This window comes from Geotrypetes seraphini, chromosome 3 (assembly GCF_902459505.1).
Source record: "Geotrypetes seraphini chromosome 3, aGeoSer1.1, whole genome shotgun sequence".
Lineage (NCBI taxonomy): Eukaryota > Metazoa > Chordata > Amphibia > Gymnophiona > Dermophiidae > Geotrypetes > Geotrypetes seraphini.
In genome coordinates, this window is record NC_047086.1 from 87,977,424 (window position 1) to 87,994,621 (window position 17,198).

At 45.0% G+C, this 17,198-nt stretch overlaps 1 protein-coding gene across 9 annotated transcripts in view; it reads left to right on the forward strand.

The window, feature by feature from the left end:
* ASAP2 (ArfGAP with SH3 domain, ankyrin repeat and PH domain 2) overlaps nt 1–17,198 on the forward strand; it is a 317,096-nt gene that overhangs the window by 135,396 nt on the left and 164,502 nt on the right. For all 9 annotated transcript variants that reach the window (XM_033936956.1, XM_033936958.1, XM_033936962.1 and 6 more), the window contains one exon: nt 15,146–15,221. In XM_033936956.1, coding sequence (XP_033792847.1) covers nt 15,146–15,221 — 76 coding nt within the window. The remainder of the gene's footprint in view (nt 1–15,145; nt 15,222–17,198) is intronic.

A 17,198-nucleotide genomic window follows, 5' to 3' on the forward strand; every position in this document is an offset into this window, starting at 1 on the left:
AAAACATGACCCATGTCAGGTCCTTATTCCATTTGTTTCAAGTTTGTTGTATGCGTTGGACTTTGATTAAAATTTATTTGCCAGCTTGAATTCTTGGTCATCTCTGCTGTTTTCATTTTCATTGGTATTTGGTACAGAGGGATATTTTTTTCTCCTTTATCAATTTTTATTATTTATTTATTTAAAAATTTATATACCGCATACAACTATGCGGTTTCCATATCGCATACATAAAATCTTGTTTCCCTCTGATTATCACATATAACATAGACATGTCTAAACAACATCATTAATCATCCCTGTTATAAACAGGGATAGAGCGCAAATTCAGTCAATTCAGAAATACAAACAAGCTTTAAATCAGTGTTCTTCAACCTTTTTACACCCGTGGACCGGCAGAAATAAAAGAATTATTTTGTGGATCGGCAAACTACTAGGACTAAAATTTAAAAACCCTGTTTACGCCCCATCTTCGTGAGCTCGGTCCCCGCAAACCATCTGATCCCATCTGCACAAGCTGCAATTATGATTTTATATTGAACGTATTTTATTAAAGTATAAAAAGAAACAATATTCTGAACAATTGTGATTTTATAAATACAAATATACAGAGCACGGACCAGCAAAACCCCTGTCTCCCCTCCCCTTCACATATATCCCCTCTACTATCAAGAAAACTGAACAAGCCAAGTTATTATAGAATGCTACATAGAAATATCATGCTAACAGAATACTGCAGTCCCCAGTTATGTCTCTAGCAGGATATATATTTCAAATCTGATATATTCTAATGACAAAATAGAAATACAATTATTTTTTTCTACCTTTTGTTGTCTCTGGTTTCTGCTTTCATCTTCTTTTCACTCTTTTCCTTCCAGCATCTGCCCGTTCTATCCAATGTCTGCCCTCTCCCCCTTCTGTATGTATTCGACTTCTTTCTATGCCCCTCTTCCCTGTCTATCCAGCCTGTTCCTCCTCTCTCCTTTTTACATCATTCATTCCAGCTTCACTGCCTTCTTCATCTTTATCTCTCTTATACCAGATCTAGCATCTTTATCCCTCTCTCATTTCTCTGCTGACCCCCCTTTCCAGCATCAATGTCTCTCTACTTTCTCATTCCTCTCTCTCCCCTTTTCCTCATCTGATCTCTCCATTCCACCCTGACCCCCTTCCCCTCCTGTAATCTTCCTGCCAGCTGTTTCCTTCCTTTTTTCTTTCTCCCTTCCCTCCTTCCTTTTTTCCCCTTCTCCCTCTATCCAACATTAACTCTCTTCCCATCCCTTTCCCTCCTACCCTCCCAGCAGCATCTCTCCTTCTTCTCCCTTCCCTCTATCCAACATTAACTCTCTTCCCATCCCTTTCCCTCCTCCCCTTCCAGCAGCATCTCTCCTTCTCCCTTCCCTCCTCCCTCTATCCAACATTAACTCTCTTCCCATCCCTTTCCCTCCTACCCTCCCAGCAGCATCTCTCCTTCTAATTCTCTCCAAGTCCAGTAACAGCTCTCCCTTTATCCAGCAGCTTCCCAGCCTCCTACAGTGGCTTCCTCCCCTTCCAGCAGCTCTCAGTACTTGCCTGCAGGAAGTTGCCGGTAAATCACTGCCCTGTCAAGTAGGAGAGCTGGTGGGAGGGGAGACAGCCACTGTGAAGGCTCCCCAGGATCTTGCTCGCACACGCTGACCATCTCCCTCTACCTGCACCTGTATCTGCAGCTCTCTCCATTCTATTCGCGACTTCCCCGCGGCCCTCTTCAACAACTCGGCAGGGGCAGCGATCAAGACAGGCTGCCGACATCGGGACCTTCACTCTCTGAGTCCCGCCTATTTTGTTTCAACTTCCTGTTTCCTAATAGGCGAGACTCAGAGAGGGAAAGCCCCGACGTTGGCAGCCTGTCTTGATCGCCTGAGGCTGGGAGGAACATTAGTCGGGAGGAACCGCAGTCGGCAGGAAATTTAACTGCCGACTGGATCTCGCCGGCCCTGCGCGGACCGGCAGAAATTTTCTGCGGACCGGCACCGGTCCGTGGACCGGCGGTTGAAGAACTGTGCTTTAAATCATACATTGCTGTCAAAAAATTTCTAAAAGGCGATTATCAACTGAAATATACTTTAGCATAAGAAGGCATTGGCAAATAATTGAGTTTTCAGCATGGAATGTCCAGTCCTTTTTATTCTGTGAACCGCCTAGAACTTTTTGGGTGTTGGCGGTATAGAAAAATAAAGTTATTATTATTATTTTCTTAAAATTAATCCTCCCCATACAAAACCGCAGGATACCAGGCAAGGCATTCCATAGTTCTACGCCAGCCACAGATCATTGATGCTCCGATCCTAGCATGCATAATCGATATTTTACCCTCCAAACTTAATTTCATCCCATTTACATCTCTAAGCTCTCTTCTCGGTTTATAGATCTCAAATAATTCTTTTAAGATCTTTGGAGAAGTATGATACAATGTCTGATATATAATCGCAACCATCTTAAACTGCACTCTTTGTTGCATAGGTAACCAGTGTAGTTTCTTCAAGACAGGATATCATGGATACAGTTTATTTTACTGTGCTAAATGCTGTTTTGATTGACAAACTAAAAGCTGGAAATCTAATCATATAAAAAGATGTAGTGAAATAGCTTTTTCACTTGCTTAAGTACTTCTGCTGTCAAAGGCAAGAGTACTGAAGTCTTCTGTACACTGCCAGCCTTCTTAAATGGCATCCAGTGTTGGTAGTAGTCTAGGATGTATGCACAGTTTCACAATTGCGCTTTCTAGTATAAATAAACAGCAGGATAAAATAAATTGTATATTTTTATGTCAAAAATTTGAGAAGAATTAAAATTAATGAAGATGTCCATGTTTGCTGCTTATTTTACAAATTATCAGAGAATGCAGGTTTCCACAGCTTTATAGGCTTCATATGAAGAAAGGGAAATTTTAAGAATTAATAAGAGTACAAAATATTCAGGTTCTAATTTTTAAAGTATATTTTTATTAAATAATTTTATAAGAGTATAGAAATCAAAGCTTACATTTTTTAATACTGGAAATCTGCAGAATGCTTATAGTGTATGCTGCTGCAAAAAGTTTCTTTTAAAGATGAAATTAAAAGATGCTGTGAGAATCCATCTATTTAAGAAGGTATAATGTATATTTAGCGCAGAACATGAGAAATCTTGGCCTCCAGCTTGTCATGATGCCTAGAAATTACACTCTGGAGTCCAGGATTTTATGCCCTCAAATGTTTTTGTTGTACTGCTGAAGAAAACAGTATGTTTCTTACTTCCCTGCCTGTGATTTGGCTGTCTGAAAGCTTGAACCACACAAAGCAAGAATTTCAGGCTGATCAGTTTTAGTTTTCACAAGACTTGAAAACCATGAGACCAAGTCTGAATATCGAGCACTGTGAATCTCAAGTTTACGGAGAGCCAAATCATGTTTCTCTGTGTATTCCTCAAATAACAAGATCTAAGAGTATGCCAAAATAAAGGGACCAGAGGGCCGAATATTCCGTAAAAAAGCTTAAAAGTGACACATGCACATTTAAACTGAATCCTAAAACGGATTGGGAGCCAATGAAGCTCTCTCAACAGAGGGGAGACATGATTGTACTTTATCCCAGGACAAGCAGGCAGCATATTCTTAACGCATGGGTGACGTCACCGACGGAGCCCCGGTATGGACACTTTTAACTAGAAAGTTCTAGTTGGCCGCACCGCGCATGCGCGAGTGCCTTCCCGCCCGACGGAGGAGTGCGTGGTCCCCAGTTTCTTCGTTTCCGCGGAGCGAAGAAGACGCATGTGTTTTCAACGGCTGTTGAAAAATCAAATTTTTGCCTTCCCGCTCGCGAAATTTTCTGCTTTTTTGTTCTTTTTCCCTTCGGGTTTCTTTTCCGTTCAAAAAAAAAACAAAAAACTTTGCTTTTTCTTTTTTCTTTATTTTTCAGGCCGGCCCCGGCGGGGCCTGTTGCCACCATACAGGCCTCCGGTTTTGATTTTGCGGAGGCCGTGTTTCCCTTCATGCCCCCCAGCCAGGCTTTAAGAAGTGCCAGCGGTGTGCACGCCCGATCTCTCTCACTGCCCCCCGCACAATTGGTGCCTACAGTGCCTAGGTCCAGAGCATCGGGCTGACACCTGCACCCGCTGTGCTACTCTTAAAAAACGTACATTAAAAAATAGACAGATCCAACAGAATATCCTTTTCGGTACCGGATCTGCCATGGAATCGGCCGCGCCGTTGACGGCACCGCAAAAGTCGGCACCGACTACTTTGACGCCGCCTGATCCTTCCTCGGGGTCGCTAGCACCAGGTAAGCCGGCTAAGAAGCCTTCCACTTCCCTTGAGCGCCCTCCTGCCACAGCGGTGACGCCGGTCCTCCCGGCATCACGCCGACCCCGCAAACGCTCCGTCCCGATTTCAGTGAGTGCCTCGTCTTCGGCCTCCTCATCGCCGGGGCATGGAGCGGCACCTATGGTACCGAAAAAGAAAAAAGCGGTACTGGTGCCTCCTCTGGACGACCGCATTGCGGCCATACTCCAAAGCCAATTTCAGGAGCAACTATAGCAGCAACTCCAACACCTGTTGCCAGCAATGTTGGCCCCACTCCTTCCGGTACCGGACCGGCCCGAGCCTCGCACCATACCACCGGTGTCGACCCCATCGGTACCGTTGAACACGTCCATGCCGGTGCTCGCGGCTGAACCACTCAATCCTCCCGTGCAACCACGCTCTGATGCCGACCCTCCCCGACATCAAGACCGACACCGGCACCGGTCTTCCTCCCCCGGTACCGTCTCGATGCGCTCTGGCAAATTTCTCTCTAAGACTCGCCACGCTGAGCCATCCACACCACTGTCCCGTCCTGCACACACCGATGTCAGGGACCCGGACTTATGGGAAGAATCCCCACCCGGTACCGATGATGAGGCTTCATCAACGGACGAGGAACCCTCGATGGTCAATACCGGTTCCAAACCTGAACAGTCCTCATTCACCAAATTTCTACGGGAGATGTCGGCGGCTCTTTCTATCCCATTGGAATCCGACTCTAAGAAGTCCCAGGCTTTTCTCGACGCCTTAGACTTCGAACAATCCCCCAAAGAATTTTTGAAGTTACCCGTCCACGACATCTTAAGGGAAACCTTTTACAAAAATTGGGAAAACCCTCTCACGGTACCGGGAGCCCCTCGAAAACTGGATAGTTTGTACAGGGTCATTCCTATCCCGGGGTTCAACAAACCTCAACTACCCCATGAATCTCTTCTAGTGGAGTCCACCTTAAAGAAAACCCAGGGCTCCAGTGTTTATGCCTCCACCCCTCCTGGCAGAGAGGGCAAAACGATGGATAAATTTGGCAAGCGCCTTTATCAAAATTCAATGCTTGCCAACAGGGCTAATAATTACACCTTCCACTTCTCCTTCTACATGAAGCATCTGGTGCAATAACTCTCCTCCTTACAAAAATACATTCCTGAACGTAAGGTTCCTGTTTTTCAACAATAAATTTCCAGTCTACTCCAACTCCGGAAATTCATGGTGCGCTCCATTTATGACTCATTTGAGTTGACCTCTTGAGCATCTGCCATGGCTGTTGCCATGAGGCGCCTGGCCTGGCTGAGAGTTTCTGACCTCGACATTAATCACCAAGACCACCTGGCTAACGCACCTTGTCTTGGTGATGAACTCTTCGGGGAGTCCCTGGACTCAACCACCCAGAAACTCTCTGCACACGAGACCAGGTGGGATACTCTGATAAAACCTAAGAAGAAGACTCCACTTGCTCGCCCCTACAGACAGCAGTCTTCCTACCAACGCAGGTTCTCGGCCAGACCTCTCAACCCGCCTCAACAGCAGCCTCGCCAACCTCGTCAACAGCATCAAACTCAGGCTCGCTCACAGTCTCACCAACCTGCCAAGCCTCTCCCTCAGTCAAAACCATCTCAGCCCTTTTGACTCTTTTCTCCAGGGCATAGCCAGTCTCCCACCATCATTGTCTCTTCCTCAGCCGATCGGAGGACGCCTTCAACTCTTCCTCAGCCGTTGGGAGGTCATCACCTCAGACCTGTGGGTCCTCAACATCATTCGCCACGGCTACTCTCTCAACTTCCAGACTCTTCCACCAGACAATCCTCCCATAGAGTCTGTTTCTCACTCCTCCCAATCCCTTCTCCTCCTGAGGGAGGTCCAATCCCTCCTTCTTCTCAATGCCATCGAAGAGGTACCCCCAGACCAAAGGGGTCAGGGATTCTACTCCCGCTACTTCCTGGTTCCCAAGAAGACAGGAGACCTCCGTCCCATCCTCGATCTCCGGGACCTCAACAATTGTCTGGTCAAGGAAAAGTTCAGAATGCTCTCCCTTGCCACGCTTTACCCTCTTCTCTCTCAACACGACTGGCTATGTTCCCTAGACCTCAAAGAGGCCTACACTCGCATTCCAATCCATCTGACTTCACGTCGCTACCTTCGATTTCAGGTACAGTACCGTCACTATCAGTACAAAGTGCTACCCTTTGGCCTCGCATCATCGCCCAGGGTGTTCACCAAGTGCCTCATTGTGGTGGCGGCCTTTCTCAGGTCTCACAACCTCCAGGTGTTCCCCTACTTGGACGATTAGTTAGTGAAAGCACCTACGTCTCCTCTTGTGCTACAAGCCACTCAGCACACCATTTCCTTCCTCCACCTCCTGGGGTTCGAGATCAACTACCCCAAGTCGCATCTGCTTCCCACACAGCGACTTCAGTTTATTGGAGCCGTCCTCGACACCACTCTGATGAGGGCGTTTCTCCCCTCAGACCGCCAACGGACCCTGCTCCACCTCTGCCATCAGGTGCTCCTTCGTCGCTCCATTCCAGCTCGGCAAATGATGGTCCTCCTGGGCCACATGGCCTCGACGGTCCATGTGCTTCCTCTGGCGCGACTCCACCTCAGGACACCTCAATGGAATCTGGCCAACCAATGGTCACAGACCACGGATCCTCTTTCTCATCCCATCTCTGTGACATCGTCTCTTCAGCAATCTCTTCACTGGTGGTTGAACTCCTCCAATCTTTCCAGGGGTCTACTCTTTCATCTACCCCCTCACTCCATGATCATAACCACAGATGCCTCCCCCTATGCATGGGGAGCTCACCTGGGAGATCTTCGCACCCAGGGACTCTGGACCCTTCAGGAGCGTCAACATCACATCAATTTCCTGGAACTCAGGGCCATGTTCTATGCTCTCAAGGCCTTCCAGCACCTTCTCTACCCTCAGGTTCTTCTCCTGTGCACAGACAACCAAGTCGCCATGTACTACATAAACAAGCAAGGCGGCACCGGATCTCCCCTCCTCTGTCAGGAGGCCATCCGCATCTGGACCTGGGGCACGGCCCACAGTCTCTTCCTCAAGGCTGTCTATATCCAGGGCGAACAGAACTCCCTGGTCGACAATCTCAGCCGCATCCTTCAACCTCACGAGTGGACTCTGGATCCTCCCACACTCTGCTCCATCTTTGCTCGCTGGGGCACTCCTCAGGTGGACCTCTTTGCAGCTCCTCACAACCATCAGCTGCCCCAGTTCTGTTCCAGACTCTTCTGTCCTCATCGTCTGGCCCCGGATGCATTCCTGCTCGACTGAACGGATCGGTTCCTCTATGCCTTTCCTCCACTGCCTCTGATGTTGCGGACGTTATTCAAACTCCGAAGGGACAGAGCCACCATGATTCTCATCGCTCCTCGGTGGCCTCGCCAACACTGGTTCTCCCTCCTGCTCCAGCTCAGCTCCAGGGAGCCCATTCCTCTTCCTGTGTTTCCTACTCTAATTACGCAGCAGCATCAGTCTCTACTACATCCCAATCTGTCCTCGCTCCACCTGACAGCTTGATTTCTCTCAGGCTGACCTTTCCAGAGAATCTGTCTCAGCCTGTCCGTCGCATTTTGGATGCCTCCAGGAAACGGGCCACCCTCCAATGTTACCATCAGAAGTGGACCAGGTTCTCCTCTTGGTGTCTACTGCATCACCACGATCCCACCTCATTGGCGGTGGAAACTGTACTGGACTATTTGCTCTCTCTATCCGATGCTGTCCTCAAGTCCACCTCAATCAGAGTCCACCTCAGTGCCATCACTGCGTTTCATGAGCCTATCCTCGGAAAACCGCTTACGGCTCATCCCCTGGTTTCCCGGTTCATGAGAGGCCTCTTCAATGTCAAACCTCCTCTGAAGCCTCCTCCAGTCGTCTGGGACCTGAATGTGGTTTTATCAGCCCTCATGAAACCTTCGTTTGAGCCTCTTGCCACTACTTCACTCAAATTTCTGACATGGAAGGTGCTTTTCCTCATTGCCATCACCTCTGCCAGGAGGGTTAGTGAGCTGCATGCACTGGTTGCCGACCCACCTTTCACTGTTTTTCACCATGACAAGGTGGTTCTGCGTACCCATCCTAAATTCCTTCCCAAGGTGGTCTCGGACTTCCACCTCAACCAATCCATTGTGTTGCCTGTCTTTTTCCCTAAGCCCCATTCTCATCCTGGGGAACAGGCGTTGCACACGCTGGACTGTAAGCGTGCCCTTGCATACTACCTTGACCGTACCAGGGCTCACCGCTCGTCCCCTCAGCTCTTTTTGTCCTTCGACCCTAACCGTCTAGGTCGCCCTGTCTCTAAACGGACGCTTTCCAACTGGCTTGCTGCCTGCATTGCGTTCTGTTATGCTCGGGCCGGTCTCTCACTGGAAGGTGCTGTCACGGCTCACAGGGTCAGAGCTATGGCTGCTTCTGTGGCTTTCCTCCATTCCACGCCCATCGAGGAAATCTGCAAGGCTGCTACTTGGTCCTCAGTTCACACGTTCACTACTCACTACTGTCTGGATGCCTTCTCCAGACGGGATGGACACTTCGGCCAATCTGTGTTACATAATTTATTTTCCTAATGGCCAACCATCCCTCCTCCCTCTCTGTTAGCTTAGAGGTCACCCATGCGTTAAGAATATGCTGACTGCTTGTCCTGGGATAAAGCACAGTTACTTACCGTAACAGGTGTTATCCAGGGACAGCAGGCAGATATTCTTACGTCCCACCCACCTCCCCGGGTTGGCTTCTTAGCTGGCTTATCTTAACTGGGGACCACGCACTCCTCCGTCGGGCGGGAAGGCACTCGCGCATGCGCGGTGCGGCCAACTAGAACTTTCTAGTTAAAAGTGTCCGTACCGGGGCTCTGTCGGTGACGTCACTCATGCGTTAAGAATATCTGCCTGCTGTCCCTGGATAACACCTGTTACGGTAAGTAACTGTGCTTTCTCTTCCCAAAGATGAGTTTGGCTGCTGTATTCTGTATCAGTTGGTGTCGTCTTAAACTTCTTAAACTACCCTGTTTTTCTGAGGGGAGAGAAAGCATCACTGATGAAGAGAGCGTCAGGGTGTCTAGTAATGAGCAGAACTGATGAAAACATTGCAAAAATTTGTGGAATTGTGCATCAAAACAGTCATCTGACTGTGAGAAGCATAGCAGACCAAGTAAAGATGAATAGAGAAACAGGAAAATCTTAACTGAAAATCTTGGCATGAGAAAGGTGTGTGCAAAAATGGTCCATAAGAAGCTCACCAATAAAGAAAAGCAAAGGAGAATTGAAGTTTGCCAAGACCTTTTGGAGAGACAAGACGATGTTTGAGGCCATGTTATCATTTGGCACTCCAGGACAACAGACCCTCTTATTAGATGGATGTTGGTGGCTTCTCAGATAAGTCCTTGCAGATGACAGTTTAAATTTATTGTACAAATGTGATTTCTTGCTTTCTCAAGGCTCATCAATTAGTGATTTTGCACTTCGTGTGCTTTTTGAAATTCAGGATCGATGTGATTTTGCACCTGACACTTTGGGCACTTTATTATTATGTTCAATCTTTGCACATTTGAATTTATATTTATTAGACTTTTTAACACATTAATTGATTTTTTAAGCTAGTGGATGGCTTTAAATGATGTTTATGGGTAACCTTGCATGCACTCTTGGGTGCTTTATGCCTGATATGCCCTGGTGAACTTTTGACTTTCTGCCAACAAGTTCTCATGAACTGATAGCCATCCCCAGCTATTTATTAAATCTCTAGAGATTCCTGGTGTATCTAAAATCAGGTAGTGCAAACTTTGAAAGCCCGCAGGTTTAAGATAGTTCCCAGAATTGAGAACAAGTCTTTTCCTTCCAGTTTACATGTTGTGACCCCTCTCGTGTAGAGTAGGATTTTTCTTATTTTGGATCACTGATGATGAAATATGGATGTACCAATACGACCCTGAAACAAAGCGTCAAAGTGCACAATGGAAGTCAGCCAATTCTCTATGACCAAAAAGTTCCTTCAGTCCAAATCAAGAGTCAAAATGATGTTGTTAACCTTTTTTTTTTATATCAGAGGGATTATTCATTATGAATTTGTACCAAATGGACAAACAGTTAACCAAATTTGCAATTTGGAAGTTCAGAAAAGGCTGTGTAAAAAAGACAAAAACAACCTAAACTTTTTGCCAACAACTCATGGCTCTTACATTACGACAATGTACCAGCTCACATGACACTTTGATGGAGTTTTTTTGTAAGAAAACAAATAACTATATTGGAACACCCTCCCTACTCACCTGAAGTAGCCCCCACTGACTTTTTTATTTACCCGGAGATAAAGAAAATATGGAAAGGAAGACATTTTAATGACATTCAGGACATCAAGTATAATACGACAGCTCTGCAGGCCATTCTAGAAATAGAGTTCCAAAATTGCTTTGAAGGGTGGACTAGGTGTTGGCTTCAGTGCATAGCTTCCCAAGGGAAGTACTTCAAAGGTGACCATAGTGATAGTCAGTAATGAGGTATGTAGCACTATTTCTAGGATGAGTTCATGAACTTAATTGTCAGACCTCATATGCTGTATTACATAGATAATTTACGCGTTAAAGGCTTCAAAATGGTGAAGTCTCTATAGAAGGGTAAATCATATGTAATACTTGAAAGGGTTGTTGTGGTTCAAACCTCCCTTAAACACCTCCTATTCCAATGTGATCTTATCAAAAAGTTACCCAGGCCCTCAGCGGTGCCACCAAATGTTCAATAAGTTTTCATAACCATTGGATTTATGCCCCTAATCGTCATCGGGTACCTGGTGTTATAGAAATCTGATATTTTATCTTTTTTTATATATTTTTCCAATAAATTAAATAAGTTAAATACTTTAAATAGTAGAAATGCTAAGATAGTAAATACTATGCACTTAGCTTGGGTGGTTAGCCTAGAGGGACAGAGTCGCCAACATGTTTCACCCCGTTAAGGTTTCCTCAGGGCAAAATCCCTGCAACAGAAGACCAACTTTAATAACCTATAAAATTGCAAAACATGCCTAAAGATTTTACTAATAACGTTCTCTTACCTCATAACTATACACTCAACACGACGTGGCCACCCGTAATGTGATCAAATGCAGTCCATCCCATTACACATTGGTCAGTTAACATGGGAATTAGAGTCTAAGTATCAAGCTTCTGCATTAACTGTTTAAACACATTTTAGTATAAGGGACTCTAATTGTTGTAGAAATTAAACAAGCAATTTGTTTGGATTTGGATTCAAGTTCTCAAGGTAGGTTAGCCGGTTTGCTTTAAATAAAAACAGGAGTCAATTATTTAATTGATAAAGAATGGAAACTGTGCCCCAGGAAATAATACACATCTCCCTGGTTATTCGCGGGGGATAGGGGAAGAGCCGGACCGCGAATAGGGAAATACCGTGAATATCCGGCTCTGACCCACCCTCACCTCCCTCCTGCCTTCCCCCGTCATCCCGGCCTTACCTGGTGGTCTAGCGGGCTTTCGGGGCAGGAGCGATCTTCCTACGCTCCTGCCCTGTGCAGATCGCCAATAAGAAATGACTGCCGTGAGTTTCCGTAGTCTCTCGAGACTACGGTGGGAGCTCACGGCAGCCAATTCCTATTAGTGATCTACACGGGGCAGGAGTGTAGGAAGAGCGCTCCTGCCTCGAAAGCCCGCTAGACCACCAGGTAAGGCCGGGATGCCGGGGGGAAGGCAAAAATATGGGGGGGGTTCCCCCTCCCCCCCAAAAAAATCACGATTATGTGAAATCGCGAGTGCGGAAACCGCGAATGGGGAGGGGGAAGTGTATGTATAATTTCAAGCATGTGGAATGCAAGAAATTGTAGGAGAACCTTGGGAGGCTGAAAGAGTGGCCATCCAAATAATAGATGAAATCTAATGTGAACAAATGCAAAGCAATGCACATTGGGAAGAATAACATAAATTAGAGCTACTTCATGATAGGTTCCATATTAGGAGCCACCACTGAGGAAAAGGATTTAAGGGCTCCTTTTACAAAGGTGCGTTAGGGCCTTAACGCGTGGAATAGCAGGCAGTAGATATTTGATCTGGGTTTTTTTGAGGGGGCATGCTGGGTTATTCCTGTGCTAATTAATTGGCTCAATTGGCACAGCTACATTACTGCATGCTAACTGGTTAGCGGAGGATTGCCATGTAAGCCTTTGCAACCTACAAAATGGGTGGCAGTAAGTGCTTGTATGGTAATTCTTTTTACGGCTGTGTGGTATTGGTAACATTAGCACATGACCATTAGTACAAAAAAAAAAAAATGGAGTGCCGACTATTTTAGAGGTGAGGCAAAAATGGCCTTAGCATGTGGGAAATCTCACACAAGGGTGCACGAAGGCCACTTTACTTAGAAAAAGTGTCCCAATGGTAGGAATTGTTATGCAAGGAGTAGAGAACAAAATAATACCATAATGCCTTTATATCCTTCTATAATGAGACCACACCCTGAATATTTTGTGCAATTCTGGCCACCACATTTCAAAAAAGATTTAGTGAAACTGGAAAAGGTACAGAGAATGGAGATCAAAATGACTGAGAGGATAGAACAACTCTCATATGAGGGTAGAGCTCTTTGGTAGAGAATGACACAGTGACAAAATTCATCACCGTTCCCGTCCCCGTGGATAACCACAGGAGTCCATCTCCATGTCATTCTTTAAGGAGAGAGAGAAGAAGCAGAGTATGAATGGGCCCAGCCACTGACCCTCAAGCCTTGCATTGAAGAATGCTTGTGTAGAAGGACTGAGGTTGAGACAGACACTAAAGAATGACATGAGATGGTCCGTGGGGACGGGAACGGTGATGAATTTTGTCACTGTGTCATTCTCTACTCTTTGGTTTGGAGAAGGATGGCTGAAGGGAGATATGATAGAGCTTTATAAAATCCTTAATGGAGAAGCATGATACATACATGTTGTTTAGTCTTTCAAAAAGTACAAAGACTAGGGGACACTATACAAAGTAACATAGAGGCACATTTAAAACAAATAAGGAAATTTTTTTTTTACTCAAAAGTATAGGCAAACCCTGAGACTCATTGTGTGTGTGGGGGGGGGGGGGGGGGAGTCAATAAACTATTAGGGTAGACCTGGGGAAAGCCACTGCTTATCCCTAGGGTTGGTTAAATTGCATGCAATCTTACTTTTTGGGATTCTGCAAGGTACATGTGATTTGGACTACACACTGTTGGAAACAGGATATTGGACTAGGTCAGTGGTCTCAAACTCAAACCCTTTGCAGGGCCACATTTTGGATTTGTAGGTACTTGGAGGGCCTCAGAAAAAAATAGTTAATGTCTTATTAAAGAAATGACAATTTTACGTCAGGTAAAACTTTATAGTTTATAAATCTAATCTAATCTAATCTAAATCTTGGGTTTATATACCGCATCATCTCCGCAGATGGAGCTCGACACGGTTTACATGGTTAGGGAAGGAACGGAACTCCAGTGGAATTATATAAGTATGAGAGAAGAGAGGTTGGTGTGAGAGTGCCAGGAGCGGGACCGGGTTACGTTCTGGAGAAGAGCCAGGTCTTCAGATGCTTACGGAATGGTAGAAGGGGGCTCAAATTGCGGAGAGGGGAAGGGAGACTGTTCCAGAGCTGAGTGATTCTGAAAGGGAGGGAAGAGCCAAGTTTACCAACAAGGGAGATGCCTTTTAAGGAGGGGTAGGATAGTTTTAATTTTTGAGTGGATCTAGTGGAGGTTGGATTTGAGGAATTCCAGGATAGAGGGATAAAAGGAGGAAGGATACCGTGGAGGATCTTGAAGGTTAGGCAGGCACATTTAAAGTAGACCCTGGAAATAACGGGAAGCCAGTGGAGTTTGGATAGGAGCGGTGTGACATGGTCAAATTTACTTTTTGAGAAGATAAGTTTGGCCGCGGTGTTCTGGATTAGTTGGAGTCTGTGGAGGCTTTTCTTTGTTAAGCTTAGGTAAATGGAATTGCAATAATCCAATCTGGAGAGGATAATGGATTGTACGAGGACGGCAAAGTGTTTTTGGTGGAAGCAAGATCTCACTTTCCTCAGCATGTGAAGGCTGCAAAAGCATTTTTTTATCAGGGAGTTGAGGTGGTCGTTGAAGGATAATGATGAATCTATGGTGATGCCCAGAACTTTGCTAGAGAATTCCAGCTGTAGAGAGGAGCCTGTGGGCAGTGGGATGGAAGTGGGTAATTGATCAAGTTTAGGGCCGAGCCAAAGTAGTTTAGTTTTGGACTCGTTCAATTTCATTTGTACAGTGTGAGCCCAGGATTGAAGATTAAATCTTTCCTTTTCACTAAGTCTTAATAATAATATTGTAATTTACTTTTGTGATTATGATAAACATAATGAGGGCCTAAAATACTACCTGGCGGGCCGCATGTGGGCCCCGGGCCGCGGGTTTGAAACCACTGGGCTAGATGGACCCTTATTTTAACCCAGTAGGGCAACTCTTACATTCTTATGTTGTTTATTTTTGCCATCACGTTTCCTACCTCTGTATAAGGGCCAGCAAGCCCTTTCAAAAATTGTGGGCCTGACTTGGGGCCTACTAGCTTTGGGTTGCTGTGGCCAGGAATGCACAATATTCCAGACTGCAACAACATTAAACTAAATGTATTGTGCAATTATCTAATCTGCGGTATGGATAAGATTTCCTGTGGTAACATGCTTTTTTTTTTATAGCAGGTTAGTAAATAATTTAAATAATTTGTGATATATTATAGGTGTGTTGGTAATCATTAGGAAAATAGACTTAGCTGGAGGACTGTATAAAATACACCCTTTATTGTTCTTTATTCCTTTTCAGTTTCTTTCAGGATGGCCTGAAAGCAGTTGAAAGCCTCAAACCTTCAATTGAAAAACTTTCAACAGATTTGCACACAGTAAGGCACGCCATTAAAACATTAGCTTGTATCACTATGTATTGTAGATGTTTAGTAGTTTGTTCAGATGTTGATACTGTTAAGGCTTTGAGGCTTATTTTCAAAACACTTAGACATACAAAGTACCATAGGTTTCTATGGTACTTTGTGTGTCTAAATGCTTTGAAAATGAGCCCCTTTGTCAGCTTTATGATTAGTTTCATACCAGTGTTATGTTGTCACTTTTATACATATTTTTAATTGCTTTTCCTAAAATGAAATGTTTAATAATTATTGATTTGATAACATCGGATCAAAAAGACCATTATGGAAAAAAGAAAAGCGGCCTGGCACAAGACTGGGAAGAGTGACAGATGTAATCGGAGACAATGCAAGGATATTAGCTCTAGGAGAGTTTTCATTTTTGCACCTACATTCAATTAGTTTATGGACTTCTAGGCCACCCTCCTTGAAATTTAGATAGTTAAACTCTATCATCACCCAAACACTACCCCTCCCAAAACAATCCTTTAAAGACTCACAATCTGAGCATGATTTTGTGTATGTGTAAATGTACTATTTGAAATCTTTCTAAATTCTTTGCAGGTAAAAAATATATTTTGATGATTTTTATCAAGTTTGGCCTTCAAGATTTATAATTTTGCTTTAACTGCCACCAGAAATTGTCAACTGAGGCAATTGCTTGTTCTGATTGATCTAATCTCTTACTGCAATGCATAAAGGCACAGGGTAGCCAAGAGATATTCCTGCTTGAGACCATAAAGATGAACATAGCCTAAGTTCTGTAGGATCAGAAAAAGAAATTCAAACCTATGTTGAAATAAAGAGAAAGGAGACATGGTTTCCCCATGGAAAGCAGTGAAGGGAATAGCAAAGCCATGGGATTAAAGATGGCAGCAGTTTTCAGGGCCATTTAGAGCGTGTTGCTTAATTGTGGAAAAGGAGATACTGCATCTCCAAAAAAGGAGTAATGCTTGTAGCTTACGGTTAACAACTGATGGGCCAGATTCAGGGCCCATGATTGCAGGGCTCAAGTAGGAACCCTGATGCAGTAGTGCATGGCCTCTGGCCCAGTAACTTTACTAGAAATAAGGCAAAAAGGCAGGGAGATTTAAAAAAATTGAATAGATAAATCCCTGGATAGTTCCTGGCACCAGATCCTAGAACTGCACTCAATTGATCTGAAGCTATAGAACAGCAAGAGACTGCTACATGATCAAACAAAATATCCAAAGCCTTTTATTTTCAATCTGTAGTGCAATCTCCTCTGTTCGAGGGTGAAAAGGCCCAGTTTCTCTAATCTTTCACTGTACGGCAACTCCTCCAGTCCCTTAAACATCTTAGTCGCTCTTCTCTGAATCTTTTCGAGTAGTACTGTGTCCTTGTTCATGTACGGCGACCAGTGCTGGACGCAGTACTCCAGGTGAGGGTGCACCATGGCCCGGTACAGCGGCATGATAACCTTCTCCAATCTGTTCGTGATCCCCTTCTTTATCATTCCTAGCATTCTGTTCGCCCTTTTTGCTGCCGCCGCACATTGCATGGATGGCTTCATTGACTTGTCAATCATAACTCCCAAGTCTCTTTCCTGGAGGTCACTCCAAGTACCACCCCGGACATCCTGTATTCATGCATGAGATTTTTGTTACCTACATGCATCACTTTATACTTATCCACGTTGAACCTCATCTGCCATATTGATGCCCATTCCTCGAGCCTGATTATGTCACGTTGCAGATATTCGCAATCTCCCTGTGTCTTCACTACTCTGAATAACTTCATATCGTCCGCATATTTAATCACTTCACTCGTCATACCGATGTCCAGATTGTTTATAAAGATGTTGAAGAGCATGGGTCCAAGCACCAAGCCCTGCGGCACCCCACTGGTGATGCTCTTCCAGGCTGAGTATTGTCCATTTACCCCCACTCTCTGTTTCCTATGCTCCAGCCAGTTTTTAATCCACATGAGTATTTC